Genomic DNA, 18,241 nt, shown 5'->3' with positions numbered 1-18,241 from the left:
ATCTGCATGGGGATGCAGAGGGCAACTCAAGCATCCTTGCTGACAAAGTTACAAAGGCAGAGCAGTCACAAGAAGCTACCAGAACACCCTGGGGTATTTTTAAAGACGTGCCAGAGTCTCTGTGCTGAAGTTAGCCAGTCTGGGGAGGGGAAAGTCAAAAACTGCTGGGGTTCAGCTCCTTAAAGTGAGTGACTCAAGGCTGGAATTTTACCAGGAACCAAAGTTCACTGTTGCCTGAGTTGGCTTTGATTCTAAGCCATGGAGAGAACCAGGAACCGCTCTGTAGCTAACCAAATTCTACAACACAGGAAGCCTGCTGAGGAATGAGAAAAGACGTTTCCTCTGTTCAAGAAGTCTCCCCTGCCCTCCAGTTACTCCCAGGAAGCAATCAGCATCACTTACAGGCCAATGAGCACCTGGTCTAAGGTCTGTGTGCGCGGTCAGTGCGCACTTAGTCACTAAAGTCCTGTCCAACTCTTTGCAACTCAATAGACTGCAGCCCACCAGGCTCTTCTATCCATGTGATTCTCCAGGCATGAATACTGGGTTGCCATTTCCTCCTCCAGGGCATCTTTACAACCCAGGGATCAAACTCGTGTCTCCTGCACTGCAGGCGAATTCTTTACCACTGAGCCACTAGGGAAGCCCAGTCTAAGGCCTACAGGCATGCTAACTGAGGGCGCCATTGCTCTGAGAACCAAGCCTGGGGCATACCTGGTTGTTCAGCTCCACAGAATCTGGAGAAGTTCCCAAAAGGCAGCCCGGTCCCCAGAACTGGCCAGGTGTGGCCTTGGCTAGCTGCCCCTCCATCTTTGTCACAAGGCTGCTCCAAGAAAACCCTGAAAATGGAGAGTTGCCTCTTACCACTAAAACTGAGTTCCCGAAGCTTTTCCAAGGCAATTGTGGGCTCCTTCAGGACATCCTGGAAATCTGCAATCCTAGAAGGAGGGAGACAGAGGGAAATGACCCACAAACCCCAAGATGACAGGCTTAGCGGCCCCTCCTAAAGCCCACAGCTCCCTTACACCCCCAGTCTCCAACCTGTTCCTCCCTACCCCTCAGGACACAAAGATGCCAAACACAGGCAAAACCCTGGCTAAAGGGCAGCTTTGAAGAACTACAGATCACTTTTTCCTCTTAAGTCCAGAAATCTATAGGATACTCCTGTCTGAAGATTCTCAAATGAGCACCATGAAATCAGACACATTCTAACATTTACTGAGCCTGCATTTACTGGCCACTTCCTGCTGGCCAGGTCCAAACCACACTGTCTCTATCTGAACTCCAAAAACCCTTAGAATCAGGAGTAATCTGATCTGTGGACAAGGACATGTGCACTCTGCACCCAGCATCCCAAGCTCAAAAATAAAACCATTAGAAGACCTCTGAGCCTGCGGGGCAGGCAAGGACAAAAGGTTTAAAAACTGGAGGAAAACTGAAGAATGAGCAAAATTAGCCAAAGCTGCAGGATTTGGCCCCGGGGATGGGGGTGGGGGGAAGAGACTGGAGAATCTACGTTTTCTAGCATTTCTAGTAAGAAAAGGGTACGTGGAAGGGGAAGCATTTGGATAGAGGAGGTTACTGGGGCAAAGGATTAACAAGGTAGAGAAAAAGGGTGGGGGGTGCATTGGGATCGGGCATCAAGGCCCTAGAAGAGGAAGACACCAGGGGAAAGGATCCAGGGTGCGGGGGAGACAGAGAGAGAAGCGGCAGCACCGAGGGGCAGGAGAGATGTCCCCGTTCCGTGCCCCCGCTCAGGCCCACAGCAAAGAGGCTGGAAAGTGGGCGCCCAAAACCTTCAGCCCGCGGAGGGGTGGGGGGGCGGCGAGGGGGGAAGTCCCGATTCCTAGCCACATTCGCTCGCCCCACCTCCACCCCTGCAGGTCAAAAGGGACAGCATGGCCAGCAGTGGCCTGGCTGGTCGGCCCTGGTGGCTCCTCACCGGCTCTTGTGCAGACTCGACATGGTGTTGACTTCCGGATCTCCCCCCCGCTGCCGCCCCCTCCTCCTCCTCCGCAGCCGCCACCGCCCCTCAGGGACGCGGGGCTCTGGGCAAAGGCCTCCGACCGGAAACTCAGCCGCAGGCGCGCGCGTTCCGCACTGTCCCGCCCCGCCCCGTTCACGTGCCACTCCTGCTCCCTGCCACCAGCAGACGGCCCGGCGGGGTGGGCGGCGCGAGAGGACGCCGGGAAGGAGGCCCCGCCCCCGCTCCGGCCCACCGCACCTCCCTCTACCTAGTGCGTCGTTTGAGGACGCGCAGGTGACCGGCGCGTCAGACAGAAGACCGTGCGCGCCCAGGCTTCTGTCTTGCCATTGCCTGGAGGTTAGGAGGGGTAAGCTTCCGTACGCAAACACGCCTTTCACCTGGTCCTCTTCCTTACGGGTTCCACACCTGCAGTGAGCTGCTGAGCTGTCCTTTCAAGGATGTCCTGGTGATGGTGTAGTCGCGAAGTAGCGTCCGACTCTTGTGATCCCATGAACTGTAGGTAGCCCACCCGGCCTCCTCTGTCTGTGGGATTTCCCAGGCAAGAATACTGGTGTGGGTTGCCATCTCCTTCTCCATCAGGGATGTAGACCCCAACCCCCTCGCTAAGCTATACAGGCCTCCCTGGCTGGTCTTTTCACTGCTGAGCCCCGGACGCCTATAGGAGTGATCCCACTGAACAGATGGTTCAGTAAATACTGAACGGAAGAGCAGGACCACAATTCAGTGATTCCTTGATTTTTGGATTTCATGAATATGATATTTACCATAATATCAGAACAGAAAAGGAAAAACAAAATTTCAGGATCCTTCCCAAGAAAAAAAGTTGGCAGCCATACATATGTGTACTTATGCGCTAATTGTCCTTATTTTTTAATGTCTCCACAGATCGGTGAAAACTTTGCCACTGGACTGTATAATCTTGAAATCTCCAGCTCTCAGCTGCTGCCCACCAAGACTTCACTGCCCCGTGGCCCAGGCACACAGACATCTGTTCCTTTATTCACTCACCACACAGTTTCTGCTCCCACTGTGTGCTAGGTACTGTGCTAAAGGGCTCCGCACAGTACAAAGGTTACGTTCCTTTACATGAAATATAAGAAATGAATAAATGTTGACTTAATTGCTGGTGGCTCAGATGGTAAAAAAAAAGATCTACCCGAGAGACCCAGGTTCAATCCCTAGGTTGGGAAGATCCCCTGGAGAAGGGAATGGTTACCAACTCCAGTATTCTTGCCTGGAGAATTCCACAGAGGAGCCTGATGGGCTACAGTCCATGGGATCAAAAAGAATCAGACACAACTGAGAAACTAACATTTTCACTTTTTAAAAAATGACTTAGTTGCACAACAGGAAAGAAATTTTTTTCCCAAATAAAAAGAATACCAGACAGCCCTTTGAAAGTTTGATTAGGAAGACAGGGAAAAACACAAGCCATGTGTTAAGAAAAATAGACCCTTGGCTATCATTTGGAAGAAAAGAAAAAAGATCTATTCCTATCTATTATCTGACTGAAAATTTAATTCTAAATGAATTGAAGCTCTATAAGGGCAAAAACCTATGGGATTGAAAGAAAAATATATAGAAAAAATATTTATAATCTTGGAGAAGGAAGACAGAAGGCCCAGAAGCTATGAAAGATAAGACAGATGTATAACTACATAAAAATTTTCAGTCTCTAACATCCGTGGTGATCCAGTGGTTGGGAATCTGCCTGCCAATGCAGGGGACATGGGTTCAGTCCCTGGTCTGGAAGGATTCCATATTCCTCGCGGCAACTAAGCCCATGTGGGGCAACTACTGAAGCCTGAGTGTTTAGAGTCTGTTCTCTTCAACAAGATAAGCCACCACAATGAGAAGCCTGTGAACTGCAATTAGAGAGTAGCCCCCTACATGCTCCATGGGGTCGCCAAGAATTGGACAGGACTGAGTGACTTTCACTTTCACTTTCCCCTACTTGCTGCAACTAGAGAAAGTCCATGCACAGCAAAGAAAACCCAGCATAGCCAAAAATAAATGAATTAATTTCAGTCTCTTAATGATAAAGTAAAAGACAAGCATCAATATGGAAAAATACGCGCAGCTTTTATGATAAAGGGTTAATCTTCATAACATATAAAGAGTTCTTAAATCAACAAGAAAAAGAAACACCCCAAAAGGGGAAAGCAATCATTCATTCAAGAAATGTACTCAGTGCCTCTGATGTGCCAGGTATATCCTAGGCATTAGGGATTTAGTAATGAATAAAAGACAAAATCCCTTCCTTTGAAGCATTGAGGTTTTAGTGAGGGGAGTTAGATTTTAAACAGGGTAAATAAGTAAACTGAATGGTACGTCAGATGGTGATAAATTCCTACAGGGAAGATAAAGCAGGAGTAGGCAGTGGGATGGACATGAATTTGAGTAGGCTCCAGGAGTTGGTGATGGACAGAGGAACCTGGCGAGCTGCAGTCCATGGGGTCACAAAGAGTCAGACATGCCTGAGCGACTGAACTGAACTGAGGTAGTGGAAGGGGGCCGCGATTTTACACAGTGGGATCAGGAAAACAGCTCTGAGGTGACGTCCAAACAAACATCTGAAGGAGGTAAGGCAGCAGAGCAGGCACTTCAAAGAAGAAAGAAAAATCCGATCCCTGAAACGACACTGACTTGGACTCATACTCAGGAATGCCAGTCAAACAACCATATCGTGCCTCTTAGACTCGAAAGAGTCATCAGTATTTATTACACCCACCATCACCAGGGTGTGGAGAAACAGACCTCTCAAACAGCTTTCAAAAGACTTGATGTGGTACAGCTTTTTCACAGTCATTCGACAAGAACTAATGCCATTTAAAAACATTTTTATTTTATTTACTGTGCTGGATCTTCACTGCTGCACGGGGGCTTTCTCCAGTTGTGCAGAGCAGGGGCTGCTCTCCAGTTGCAGAGTGCAGGCTTCTTGTTGCAGTGGCCTCTCTTGTCACAGACCACACTACTGCACGTGGGCTGGGTCGCTGTGGCTCCTAGGCTCTAGAACACAGGCTCAGAAGTTGTGGCACACGGGCTTAGTTCCTCCACAGCGTATGGAATCGTCTTGGAGCAAGGAGCAAACCAGTGTCCCTTGCATTGGAAGGCAGACTCTTCACCATTGGATCACCAGAGAAGCCCCAATTTTTTTTAACTTTTTATATTGAAGTATTATAAGCTTTCCCTCAGTGGTTTCTTTTTTCTTTTTTTCTCGGCCACACCACAAGGCTTGCAGAATTTCAGTTCCCTGAGCAGGGACAGAACCTGAGCCTCTTCACCGAAAGTGTGGGAGTCTTAACCCCTGGACCGCCAGGGAATTAATACAATTTTACCAGCTTCTGGATATAATCATCTGTAAACGACTCATATTTAAAGTGTACACTTCTATAGGCTTAGACATATGTGAAACCACAATTAAAATAATAAATATACCCATCACCCCCAAAGGATTTCTCCTGCTCTTTTCTCCTTCCTCCCCACCTCCATGCCCAGGCAACCACTGATCTGCTTGCTGTCACTACAGATTAGTTTGAGTTTTCTAGACTTAATTTTTTTATCTGGCTCTTTTCACTCAGCATAATTACTTCAAGATTCGTGCATGTTGTAGTATGTACCAGCACTTTTCATTGCCATAGATTCCATTACTAGATGAATCAACCACAGTTGATGCATTCGTCTTGGTTGAACACTTGGGTTGTTTCCATTTTTTGTCTGTTACACTGAAAGCTACTATGAACATTGATGCAAAAGTCTTTTTGTGTGCCCATACTTTCTCTTCCCTTAGACTGGAATGCTGGATGAATTAAAAATTTTTTTAATCTGCTAAAGCATTTTCCAAAATGGCTGTATCATTTTACAGCCACTGCAGAAGTGTGTGACAGTTTCTCTTGTACCATCTCCTCACCACTGGTGGCTTAGATGGTAAAGAGTTCGCCTGCAATGCAGGAGACCTGGGTTCAATCCCTGGGTTGGGAAAATCCTCTGGAGGAGGGCATGGCAACCCACTCCAGTATTCTTGCCTGGAGAATCCCCATGGACAGAGGAGCCTGGTGGGCTACAGTTGCAAAGAGTCAGACACAACTAAGTGACTAAGCGTGCGTGCGCGCACACACACACACACACACACACACACACACACACCTCCTCACCAGCACTTAGTGTAGTCGGTCTTTTTTATCTTAGACATTCTAGTAGGTGCATAAAAAGTGAAGTGAAAGTGTTACTGACTCAGTCATGTCCAACTCTTTTCTACCCCATAGACTGTAGACCACCCCCAACCCCCCAGGCTCCTCTGTCCATGGAATCCTCCAGGCAGGAATACTGGAGTGGGTAGCCATTCCCTTCTCCAGGGGATCTTCCCCACCCAAGGATGGAATCCCGGTCTCCCATATTGCAGGCAGATTCTTTATCTTCTGAGGCAGCAGGGAAGCCCTGTGGTATCTTCCTGATGTTCTAATATGCATTTCAATAAAGATTAATCTTGTTGAACATATTTTCATGTGTTTGCCATCTCTGTATCTTCTTTGGGAAAGTTACCTGTTCAAATCTATTAAAATTTTCCCATTGTTTCCTACTGAATTGCTTGTTTCCTTGTTGAAACTGAGTTTTGGGAACTCTTTAGATATTCTGGATGAATGTATTTTCTTTTTAAGTGTGGCAAAATGAACATAACATAAAATTTACCATCTTAATTATTTTTAAGTACAATTCAGTAGTGTTAAGTACACTCAACATTGTTGTGGATCTAATCTCCAGAATTCTTTTCACCTTGCAAAACTGAAACTCCCACTAAACAACTCCCCATTCTTCCTTCCCCAGCCTCTAGCAACTTCCATTCTATTTTCTGTCTATGAATTTGACTACTCAGGTACCTCACGTAAATGAGATAGAGTATTTATTTATCCTTTTTGTGACTGGCTTATTTTGTTTAGACTCATCCGTGTTTCAGCATGAGTCAGAATTTCCTTCCTTCTAAAGGCTGAAGAATATTTCACGTTTTGTTGATCCACTCATCCATCAGTGGACACTTGGGTTGCTTCCACTTTGGGGCTACTGAAAATAATGCTGCTGTGAACCTGAGCGCACAAACATTTCTTCAAGACCCTGTTTTCAATGCTTTGGGGTATATACCCGAAAGGTAAATTGCTGGGTCATATGGCAATCCTCTTCTTAATTTTTTGAGAAACTACCATACTGTTTTCCATAATGGCGACACCCATTTACATTTTTACCAAAAGTGCACATTTCAATCTCTCCACATCTTCACCAACACATTCTTTTCTATTTTTATGATCATAGTCATCTTAATGGGTATGACATGGTACGTCTTTTTTTTTTTACTTTACAATATTGTATTGGTTTTGCCATACATCAACATGCATCCGCCACGAGTGTACACGTGTTCCCCATCCTGAACCCCTCTTCCACCGCCCTCCCCATACCATCCCTCTGGGTCATCCCAGTGTACCAGCCCCAAGCTTAATGTATCCTGCATCGAAAAAATATGGAACACTTCACGAATTTGCGTGTCATCCTTGCACAGGGGCCATGCTAATCTCTGTATCGTTCCAATTTTAGTGTATGTGCTGCTGAAGCGAGCACCGTCTTTTAATTTTTTCATTAAATTTTTTCCTATTTTTTGGTTGTGCTGGGAGACATTTGAGATCTTAGTTCCCCCACCAGAAATCAAATCCATGTCCCCTGTAGAGAAATTGTGGTGTCTTAACCACTGAACCACCAGGGAAGTCTCCATCTGTCTTTTGTAAATGTGTGACTTGTAGATATTTTCTTGTGGTTTGTGGCTTGCCTTTATAGGCTTTTTTTTTTTTTAAAGAGCATTAGTTCCTAATTTTGATAAAGTCTGAACAATCCTTGATGTCATATCCCTCAATCTTTTACCTACTCTGATATCACAAATATTTTTCTCCTACAGTTTATAGTTTTAGGTTCTATTGTTGGGGCCAATGTGAAGAAAGCAATGAGGACTCCATCTTGAAGTCTGTCATCCATCTTAAAAACAAGCTGTGAACTGGGCCCTGAACCCTGCCCAAGAGTGAGGAAACCATTGCTAGTGAAAACCAAGTCTCCTGGAGACCTCCCTCCTTACAGATGACAAAGGGAGACTGTAGCTGAGGTCAGGCTGCCCCTGTTAGATTAACCATGGAGACATCCCCCCTTGATGTGTAATCATTATTCCCCCACTTTAACCTTAATTGTTTGTTCTCCTAGCACTTACTTGTTGTAAAGCTCAATCATATACAACAAAAAGGTTGCTAACATGTAACCTGTCACATAGTCCGGGCTATAAAACTGTGCTTCTCAGAAACATCAGGGTCCTTGTTGGGAACTGATTCCCCCTGGACCCGCTGGCCTAATAAACTGTACTCCATGGTCCTGAGTGTCCTTTGGGGTGTGTTTTGTGATTCTGGATTCCAAGACACTATATTTAGATCTGTGATTCATTTTAAAACATTTGCGACCCACTTTGAATTAACTTTTGTAAATAGTGTTTTGGGTATGTATCAAAGTTCATTTATTTTCATATGAATATCTAATTGTCGAAGCACCATTTGTTGAAAAAGTTATCTTTTTTCCAACTGAATCAAAATCAACCATGTACTTGCAGGACTTATTTCTGGACTTTCTGTTGCATTACACTGATCGCCTTGTCTATCCTTTTAGCCTCACAACACTACTTAAGTATCTCTGTAAGCCTTAGAGCTCTACACTGTAGCCCTATAATTCTGTAGCTTTATAAATTCTTAAAGTTAAGTAGTGTTAAGTCCATCAACTCTGTTTCCTTTTTAAAGGTTATTCTGGTTTTTGACCTTGATAATTTGTGTTGTATAGGAATTTCAGAGTCTGCTTGTCAATTTCTCAAAAACAAAATCTGCTGGGATTTTGGTTGGGACTTTTGAAACTACAGATCAATTTGGAAAGAGGTGATATCCTAACATTATTGAATCATCTGATCCATGAACAAAATACATGGCTCCTGGGATTTTGGTTGGGACTTTTGAAACTACAGATCAATTTGGAAAGAGGTGATATCCTAACATTATTGAATCATCTGATCCATGAACAAAATACATGGCTCCTGGGATTTTGGTTGGGACTTTTGAAACTACAGATCAATTTGGAAAGAAGTGATATCCTCACATTACTGAATCATCTGATCCATGAACATAATACATGGCTCAATTTATTTGGATTTCCCTGGTGGCTCAGTGGTAAAGAACCCATCTGCCAGTACAGGAGACCTGGGTTCCATCCCTGGGTCGGGAAGATCCCCTGCAGAAGGAAATGACAACCCACTCTAGTATTCTTGCCTGGAGAATTCCATGGACAGGGGAGTCTGGTGGGCTACAGTCCATGGGGTTGCAAGAGTGGGACACGCCTTAGTGACTAAACGACAATAGCCATTTATTCGGGTCTTTAGTTTCTCTTGGGATTTTCCTAGTGGCTCAGACAGTAAAGCGTCTGCCTACAATGTGGGAGACCTGGATTCGATCCGTGGGTTGGGAAGATCCCTTGGAGAAGGAAATGGCAACCCACTCCAGTACTCTTGCTTGGAAAATCCCATGGATGGAGGAGCCTGGTAGGCTACAGTCCATGGGGCCGAGAAGAGTCGGACACGACTGAGCGACTTCACTTCACTTCACTTCACTTCACTTAGTTTCTCTCAGCTGTGTTTTGTAGTTTTCAGTGTACGGGTCTTACACATAACTGAGGCTTTAAAAAGCATCACTACGAACAAAGCTAGTGGAGGTGATGGAATTCCAGTGGAGCTATTCCAAATTCTGAAAGATGATGCTGTGAAAGTGCTGCACTTAATATGCCAGCAAATTTGGAAAACTCAGCAGTGGCCACAGGACTGGAAAAGGTCAGCTTTCATTCCAATCCCAAAGAAAGGCAATGCCAAAGAATGCTCAAACTACTGCACAATTGCACTCATCTCACATGCTAGTAAAGTAATGCTTAAAATTCTCCAAGCCAGGCTTCAGCAATACGTGAACCATGAACTTCCAGATGTTCAAGCTGGTTTTAGAAAAGGCAGATGAACCAGAGATCAAATTGCCAACATCCGCTGGATCATTGAAAGAGCAAGAGCATTCCAGAAAAACATCTATTTCTGCTTTATTGACTATGCCAAAGCCACTGACTGTGTCGATTACAATCAACTGTGGAAAATTCTGAAAGAGATGGGAATACCAGACCACCTGACCTGCCTCTTGAGAAACCTTTATGCAGGTCAGGAAGCAACAGTTAGAACTGGACATGGAACAAGAGACTGGTTCCAAATAGGAAAAGGAGTATGTCAAGGCTGTATATTGTCACCCTGCTTATTTAACTTATATGCAGAGTACATCATGAGAAACGCTGGGCTGGAAGAAGCACAAGCTGGAATCAAGACTGCTAGGAGAAATATCAATAACCTCAGATATGCAGATGACACCACCCTTATGGCAGAAAGTGAAGAAGAACTAAAGAGCCTCTTGATGAAAGAGGAGAGTGAAAAAGTTGGCTTAAGGCTCAACATTCAGAAAACTAAGATCATGGCATCCGGTCCCATCACTTCATGGCAAATAGATGGGGAAACAGTGGAAACAGTGTCAGACTTTATTTTGGGGGGCTTCAAAATCACTGCAGATGGTGATTGTAGCCATGAAATTAAAAGACGCTTACTCCTTGGAAGGAAAGTTATGACCAACCTAGACAGCACATTAAAAATCAGAGACTAGTCAAGGCTATGGTTTTTCCAGTAGTCATGTATGGATGTGAAAGTTGGACTATAAAGAAAGCTGAGCACCGAAGAATTGATGCTTTTGAACTATGGTATTGGAGAAGACTCTTGAGAGTCCCTTTGACTGCAAGGAGATCCAACTAGTCCATCCTAAAGGAGATTAGTCCTGGGTGTTCATTGGAAGGACTGATGCTGAAGCTGAAACTCCACTACTTCGACTACCTCATGCGAAGAGTTGACTCATTGGAAAAGACCCTGATGCTGGGAGGCATTGGGGGCAGCAGGAGAAGGGGACAACAGAGGATGAGATGGCTGGATGGCATCACCAACTCGATGGACATGAGTCTGGGTAAACTCCGGGAGTTGGTGATAGACACGGAGGCCTGGTGTGCTGCAATTCATGGGGTCACAAAGAGTCGGACACGACTGAGCGACTGAACTGAACTGATTCCTGCAGGTGTGGTAAGTCGCCTCAGTCATGTCTGACTCTTGTGACCCCATGGACATAGCCTACCAGGCTCCTCTCCCCATGGGATTCTCCAGGCAAAAATCCTGGAGTGTGTTGCCATGCCTTCCTCCAGGGGATTTTCCTGATCCAAGGATTGAACCTGCCTCTTAGTTATGTCTCCTGCATTGGCAGGCAGGTTATTTACCACTAGCGCCACCTGGGAAGCTCAGATTTATTCCTGAAAGTGAAAGTCACTCAGTCGTGTCCAACTCTTTGCAACCCCATGGACTATGCAGTCCATGACATTCTCCAGGCCAGAACACTGAAGTGAGTAGCCTTTGCCTTCTCCAGAGGATCTTCCCAACCCAGGGATCAAACCCAGGTCTCCCGAATTGCAGGAGGATTCTTTACCAGCTGAGCCACCAGGGAAGCCTAAGAATACTAGACTGGGTAGCCTATCCCTTCTCCAGCAGATCTTCCCCACCCAGGAATTGAACCGGGGTCTCCTGAATTGCAGGTGGATTCTTCACCAACTGAGCTATCAGGGAAGTCCTAGGTAATTCTAGGTATTTTTTGATGCTATTGTAAATGGTAGTTTTTTAAATTTCAAACTATGTGTTACTGGAATACAGAAATCAAATTGCTTTTTGTTTGCATTATTATTTATAATGATAAAATTAATTTCAAATAATACATTATTATTTATTGCTTTTCTTGACTCATATCCTGAAATCTTGCTGAACCCAATCATTAGTTTGAGAAGCTTTTTTGTAGGTCCCACAGACTTTTCTATACAAACAGATGATTATATTAGGTTCCTAGGATTTATGTAACAAATTGCCACAAACTCTATAGCAGTTTATTCCGCTAAGAATTCAATTTATTCTGTATTTATTCTGCTGAAAATTCTGTTAAAATATTTGCATCTATACTCACAAAGGATATTGGGCTGTAGTTTTATATTCATCATGTCTTTATCTTTGGTATCAGAGTAATGATGGACTCATGAAATGAGCAGGAATGTTTTCCCTTGTCTTCAGTTTTATGGAAGTTGTATAGAGTTGGAATCATGTGCTATTATTTACTGCTTAAAAGTATGGTAGAATTTATGAGAGATTTTTTTGTCAACCAAATTCCACCGATAAGAAAACTGTGCTGGAATTACTGGAATACAATGCAACTATTCAAAAGAACTAAACAGGACTATATGATCTGACATAAAAAGTGATTAAAAATATGTCACAGAAGAATTTGCATAACATGATCATTTCATAATATGATCATGAAATCCATCCTGCATTATGAGTTAACATATACACGTTTATTAATGCATTTTAACACCTTTATCGGGATATAATTCACATTTAGAGCATACATTTGAAGTGAATAGTTTGGGACTTCCCTGGTGGCCAGGTGGCTAAGACTCTGTGCTTCCAATGCAGGGGGCCCAGATAGGGAACTAGATCCCACATGTCCCAACCAAGAGTTCGCATGCCGCGACTAAAGATCCCACACGAGGCAACTAAAGATTCCGCATGCCACAACTAAGACCCGGCACAGTCAAATAAATGTTAAAAAAAAAAAATAAAGTGAATAATTCACTGTTTTTCACTCTATTCATTGTTTTTCTTTCTAACCACAGAGCTGTACATGTACAACTATCATCTATCAACCACACAATGATTATCACCATCTAATTTTAGACCATTTCCATCACCCCAGAAAGAAACCCTGTACCCATTAGCATTAATTCCTATTTCCCCCACCCCTCAGTCCTAAGGCAACCACTAATCTACTTTCTCCAGTAGCATATTGGGCACCTACCAACCTGGGGAGTTTATCTTTCAGTGTCCTATCTTTTTGCCTTTTCATACTGTTCATGAGCCAAAGAATGCCCTAACTACTGCACAATTGCACTCACCTCACACGCTAGTAAAGTAATGCTTAAAATTCTCCAAGCCAGGCTTCAGCAATATGTGAACCATGAACTTCCAGATGTTCAAGCTGGTTTTAGAAAAGGCAGATGAACCAGAGATCAAATTGCCAACATCCGCTGGATCATTGAAAGAGCAAGAGCATTCCAGAAAAACATCTATTTCTGCTTTATTGACTATGCCAAAGCCGCTGACTGTATGGATCACAATAAACAGCGGAAAACTCTGAAAGAGATGGGAATACCAGACCACCTGATCTGCCTCTTGAGAAACCTATATGCAGGTCAGGAAGCAACAGTTAGAACTGGACATGGAACAACAGACTGGTTCCAAATAGGAAAAGGAGTATGTCAAGGCTGTATATTATCACCCTGCTTATTTAACTTATATGCAGAGTATATCATGAGAAACGCTGGGCTGGAAGAAGCACAAGCTGGAATCAAGACTGCTGGGAGAAACATCAATAACCTCAGATATGCAGACGACACACCCTTATAGCAGAAAGAAGAACTAGAGCCTCTTGATGAAAGTGAAAGACGAGAGTGAAAAAGTTGGCTTAAAGCTCAACATTCAGAAAACGAAGATCATGGCATCCAGTCCCATCACTTCATGGCAAAAAGATGGGGAAACAGTGTCAGACTTCATTTTGGGGGGCTTCAAAATCACTGCAGATGGTGACTGCAGCAATGAAATTAAAAGACTCTTACTCCTTGGAGGGAAAGTTATGACCAACCTAGACAGCATATTAAAAAGCAGAGACATTACTTTGCCAACAAAGGTCCATCTAGTCAAGGCTATGGTTTTTCCAGTAGTCATGTATGGATGTGAGAGTTGAATAACTGATGCTTTTGTGGTATTGGAGAAGACTCCTGAGAGTCCCTTGGACTGCAAGGAGATCCAACCAGTCCATCCTAAAGGAGATCAGTCCTGGGTGTTCGTTGGAAGGACTGATGTTGAAGCTGAAACTCAATATTTTAGCCACCTGATGCCAAGAGCTGACTCACTTGGAAAAGACCCTGATGCTAGGAGGCATTGAGGGCAGGAAGAGAAGGGGACGACAGAGGACGAGATTGTTGGATGGCATCACTGACTCAATGGACATGGGTTTGGGTGGACTCCAGGAGTTGGTGATGGACAGGGAGGCCTGGTGTGCTGCAGTTCATGGGGTCGCAAAGATGCAGACATGACTGAGCGACTGAACTGAAACAGTATATGGGAACTTAGTTCCCCAACCAGGGATCAAACCCATGCCCACTGCACTGTGAGCTTGGAGTCTTAACACACGGACTGCCAAGGAAGTCCTAAGCATATCTTGTTTGATAATTCAAAATCAAAACACTTTTTAAAGGATTCAAAATTGCACAAACATACTGATACATGGTCAAAGACTAAAAGATGCTGTGCAGAAGAAAAACATCCACAAAATTAGTCATCAAAATTGCGGGGGGCATCATGTCGGAAAGGATTCCTCAAGAAAGTAGCATCAAAGCTGAGACAAGAAGGACAAGAGGTGTGTGCTGGATATAGATGGGAGCAAGAAAAGTGATTAGTAGGGAACAAATGGCTCAGACGGTCAAGAATCCGCCTGCAATGCAGGAGACCTGAGTTGGATCCCTGGGTTGGGAAAATCCCCTGGAGAAGAGAATGGCAATCCACTCCAGTATTCTTGCTTGGAAAATCCCATGAATAGAGGAGCCTGGAGGGCTTCAGTCCATGAGGACGCAGAGTCGGACATGACTGAGCAACTAACATACACACACACAGACACACACACGGGATAGAAGATCATTAAAAGAACCAAAAGTGTTTTAAGGTGTCTGGATTGGAGAAATGAAAGGATGGGGGCGGAGGTGGCAAGAAAGGGGAAAGAGTGGAGATAGAGACAGGGGTGCCGATCACCCTTGTCTATGTTAAGGGTTATTAAGCAAGGAAGTGCCCTGATCAGATTTATTAGTTTTGGAAACATTCACTATGGAACTATGGAGAGCCTGAGGGGAAGGAGCAGGGGGTTCCATCAGGAGGCTGTTGCAGAAATCCAGAGGCGAAACGATGGTGGACAGAGACTGGCCCTACTGGAGGAGGAGAGGGGCTGGTTTGAGAGATTCTTATAGGATCTGACAACTTGGGCAAGGAACTGAGGAAAACGGCAGGGGCCAAAGCCCACTCCCCATTGCCCAAGGTGATAGCCGAGGCGCCTGGAGGGCTTAATTAACTAACTGGAGAAGTAGCACCGCGTTCGGGAAGAAGACAGTGAGTGCTTTTGGACGCGTGGGAGTGAGCTACCTGCGGAGAAGCCAGGGAGAGACGTCCAATAGGGCGCTGGACCGAGGGGCGGGCGCTGGAGGCGCCTCGTCTGTGCTGACGAGGAAGGTGGAGTCAGTCCCCCCCTAACCATTCCTGGGCTCCGGGGAACCTCAGGTCAGAGCGCCGCCGGAAGCCGGTGTCACCGAGCCGGTTCCCCCCATCAGCGACCCAGTCCCGCGAGCGCCAGTGAGGAGCGCCCGGAGGACGGACTGGAGCAGGCACCAACCACCGCTCCCCCACTCTACTACCCACTTACCCGGCCCGTGTCCAGGAGAGGAGGCGACACGGGGCCCCGGAACCTTCGGCCGCCGCCGCCCGCGTTCGCCGCGGGAATCGGTCCGGGGAACCCGTTCGCTGTTGCTAAGGGGCGGCCCCGGAAGTGACGCGCCTGGGGTTTGTTGACAGCGGAGGCGGCGGCGGCTGCAGGCTCCGAGCCGTAGGAGCCGGATCGGGGGTGGGGCCGGGCCCCGGAGTCAGCGCCCGGCGGCCCTCCGCCCCGCCCGCAGCCCTAAGGGCAAGGTAACGGCCACGGGGTCCCCCCCTCCCCGCGCCACGGCGCGACCCCCATCCCGCCCGGGGATCCGGTCCCTGGGATTCCCAAGCTCCGCCCCGCCGACCCCCGGTCTTCCCCAGACCCCGGCCCTAGCGTGGCGAGATCCCCTGCCTCCGCAGAAGCTCTGGCTCGGAGTTCTTCCCGGGCCGCATCCTCTGCGCCTCCTCGCCGAGGAAAGCACACCCCGTTCGTTCCCGGGGCCAATGGATGGATCTGCGTCCTACCCCTTTCTCCTCCTGCCTCCGGTGCCTCACCATCGCCGCTGCAATCATTTGCAAAGGTCCATCTGAGCCGGAGGTGTGGGAGAACTCCCTGGTCTACCCCTGCTGCCAGGTCTGAGAAACGTGCCTTTAAAAACCTGAGCACCCTTCGTCCAGAAAGAAAATGACGCCCTGTCCATGGCCCCTACAAAATGGGGGATAGATGCAGGGCTGGAAGAACCAGCCTCTGCCCCTCCTACCTGTTGGATGAGCTTGAGTTCCCCCAAAGCAGTGCCTGAAAACTCAGGGATGACACGAATGGGGTCGTTGGAATCCAACAGGGTGGGAAAGGGATGGTGTAGTATTGTAAGCCTAAGGGCCAAGGGAGCCTGATAGGTGAGTTGAAAGTGAAACTGACTGCTGGCTTACAGCTCTGTGGGTGGAACTTGATTTGGCTGCGTTGGGGCCCAAGGTGTCCAAGATTGCCAGTGTTTGTGCCAGTAAGCACGGTGTTTGATTTTTTAAATCAGAGAGGGAATGTCTGATGCCCCCATGGAAAAATTCCCCCCATATGGTCTTCCTCAGAAACAGTGTTTCTCTTCAGGATTCAAGCTGGTTAGAATGAGTATTGAGGACAGCTTTGAAAAGGGTCATACACTTGAGTGCAGGAGGTGGTTGCCAGTTGGTAAAGAAGTCTCTCTGTTTCAGTTCACTCGTTCATTCAGCAAATCAGAAAGTTATGGGAGATGGAGAAAAATATACGTAGGGTGGAGGAAAATAGAGCAGGAAGGGCCATGGAAAGGGTCGGATACTGGGTTTGCCCTTTTTATAGAGGGTGATCCAGAGAAGGGCTCTAATAAGGTGATGTCTGAGCAGAGATCTAAAGGGAGGGAGGGAGCAAGTGCAAAGGTCCTGAGGTAGAAAATCTGATGGTTTAATGACATAGCAGGAGGACAGTAGGGCTGGAGCAGAATGAAGGAGGGGAAGAGTGATTGACAAGGAAATCAGAGAAGAGTATGGACGAGACATTGGTGGGGAGGGTGTCAGGGGCTGTTCATGTGATGTACGGTCATAAAGGTGTCTAATGGGACACCTTTCAGAACTGCACTGATTTGAAGTGTCTGGTGGTCAGAGAAAATACAGATTTGTTCTAGGTGACAAATGGCCGTTGTCCTCTGCCTGGCATTGTAAGTATTCTTTCTCTATCTTGGCAATGACCATTGATGGAATAAATTTTAAAAAGGGTGGAAATAGAGTACTGTATTTAAATCTGGTCATAGCACTTGCTTGCTGGTTATGAGAACTGGACGAAGGACCTTTTCCCACCTCTCTGTCCTCATCTATAGCATAGGATTGTTGGGCTAAATGAGAGGTCATGTACTAAAGTGCTTGGTGCACTATTTGGTGCATATTAAGCCCTCAGTAAGTCTTGCAGGTATGCTGAGGGCAATGACGATGGTGAGGAAATGTTTGCATGTGTCTGTCTCAAAGCCTTTCTTTTTAGCACCAGCTAATGATGTCACTAGCTCTCGGCTGCCTCTCTGAACTTGTAGAATTCTGGAGAACAGTGGGGGAGACAAAGTGGGAACTTGTTGTCACCCCTCAGTGGGAACAGTGGTTGCACATCACTGTCATAGAAGCTGGATCCTGGCTTTTCTGATACCAGTGGGAGGTTATGGGAGCTCTTTTTTTATTAAGGGCCTAGCAAATCCCCATTTTTCCATGTAATGTAGGCCAAACGATGGTGTTGAAAAGATATGACATGGAGATGGGTCTCGGGGAGCAGTGTATTTTGGCATGTGGTTGGGGTGTGTGTGGCTGATGGAGACTGTTGATCCTAGATGTGCCAGCAGAGGCTGAGATGTTTGCAGCCTGCCTGATAAGGCGGTGGGACAGTAGTGGTTGCTCTCTCTCCTCAACCCCCAAGCCCGGTTCAGAAGCTTGGGTTCATAAGCTGGGCAGGGCAGCTGGGCCAGAGGATTTGAAAATGAAAAGTCATAGCACACTGACTCTGAGAGCTGGGCTGCTGGAGCCAGTTGCTGTGGGTAGAACCTTGGACCAGTCAT

General features: G+C 46.3%; 2 protein-coding genes, 1 long non-coding RNA gene and 1 other non-coding gene across 9 annotated transcripts in view; 2 read left to right on the top strand and 2 right to left on the bottom strand.

The window, feature by feature from the left end:
- The window catches only part of TBC1D13 (TBC1 domain family member 13), a 29,231-nt gene extending 13,813 nt beyond the window's left edge, over positions 1-15,418 (bottom strand). Inside the window, exons 1-2 of one of the 4 annotated variants that reach the window (XM_070799396.1) lie at positions 15,402-15,418; positions 865-938 (exon numbers count right to left, since the gene is read on the bottom strand). Coding sequence is in view for 2 of the 4 variants with exons in the window: in XM_070799394.1 (XP_070655495.1) it covers positions 715-839; positions 1,943-1,965 (148 nt within the window). In the remaining 2 variants the exon portion in view is untranslated. Of the gene's footprint in view, positions 1-714; positions 840-864; positions 939-1,942; positions 2,020-15,401 lie in introns of those variants that run through there. The other 3 variants (XM_019970976.2, XM_070799395.1, XM_070799394.1) reach the window with 3 other exon arrangements.
- On the top strand, positions 2,109-3,111 carry LOC139185858 (uncharacterized). The gene is made up of 2 exons (XR_011569457.1): positions 2,109-2,333; positions 2,873-3,111. It is a non-coding gene; the product is annotated as an uncharacterized lncRNA (long non-coding RNA).
- LOC139186039 (U6 spliceosomal RNA) lies at positions 7,491-7,594 on the bottom strand. Its single transcript, XR_011569608.1, has one exon. It is a non-coding gene; the product is annotated as a U6 spliceosomal RNA (small nuclear RNA).
- A 372-nt stretch (positions 15,419-15,790) lies between the features above and the next one.
- The window catches only part of ZER1 (zyg-11 related cell cycle regulator), a 30,157-nt gene continuing 27,706 nt past the window's right edge, over positions 15,791-18,241 (top strand). For 2 of the 3 annotated variants that reach the window (XM_019970975.2, XM_019970974.2), the window contains exon 1: positions 15,791-15,941. The gene's annotated coding sequence lies outside the window, so the exon portion shown is untranslated. Of the gene's footprint in view, positions 15,942-16,032; positions 16,309-18,241 lie in introns of those variants that run through there. The other variant, XM_070799377.1, reaches the window with a different exon arrangement.

Source organism: Bos indicus, chromosome 11 (assembly GCF_029378745.1).
Source record: "Bos indicus isolate NIAB-ARS_2022 breed Sahiwal x Tharparkar chromosome 11, NIAB-ARS_B.indTharparkar_mat_pri_1.0, whole genome shotgun sequence".
Classification (NCBI taxonomy): domain Eukaryota; kingdom Metazoa; phylum Chordata; class Mammalia; order Artiodactyla; family Bovidae; genus Bos; species Bos indicus.
This window is presented reverse-complemented; position numbering and strand designations above follow the sequence as displayed.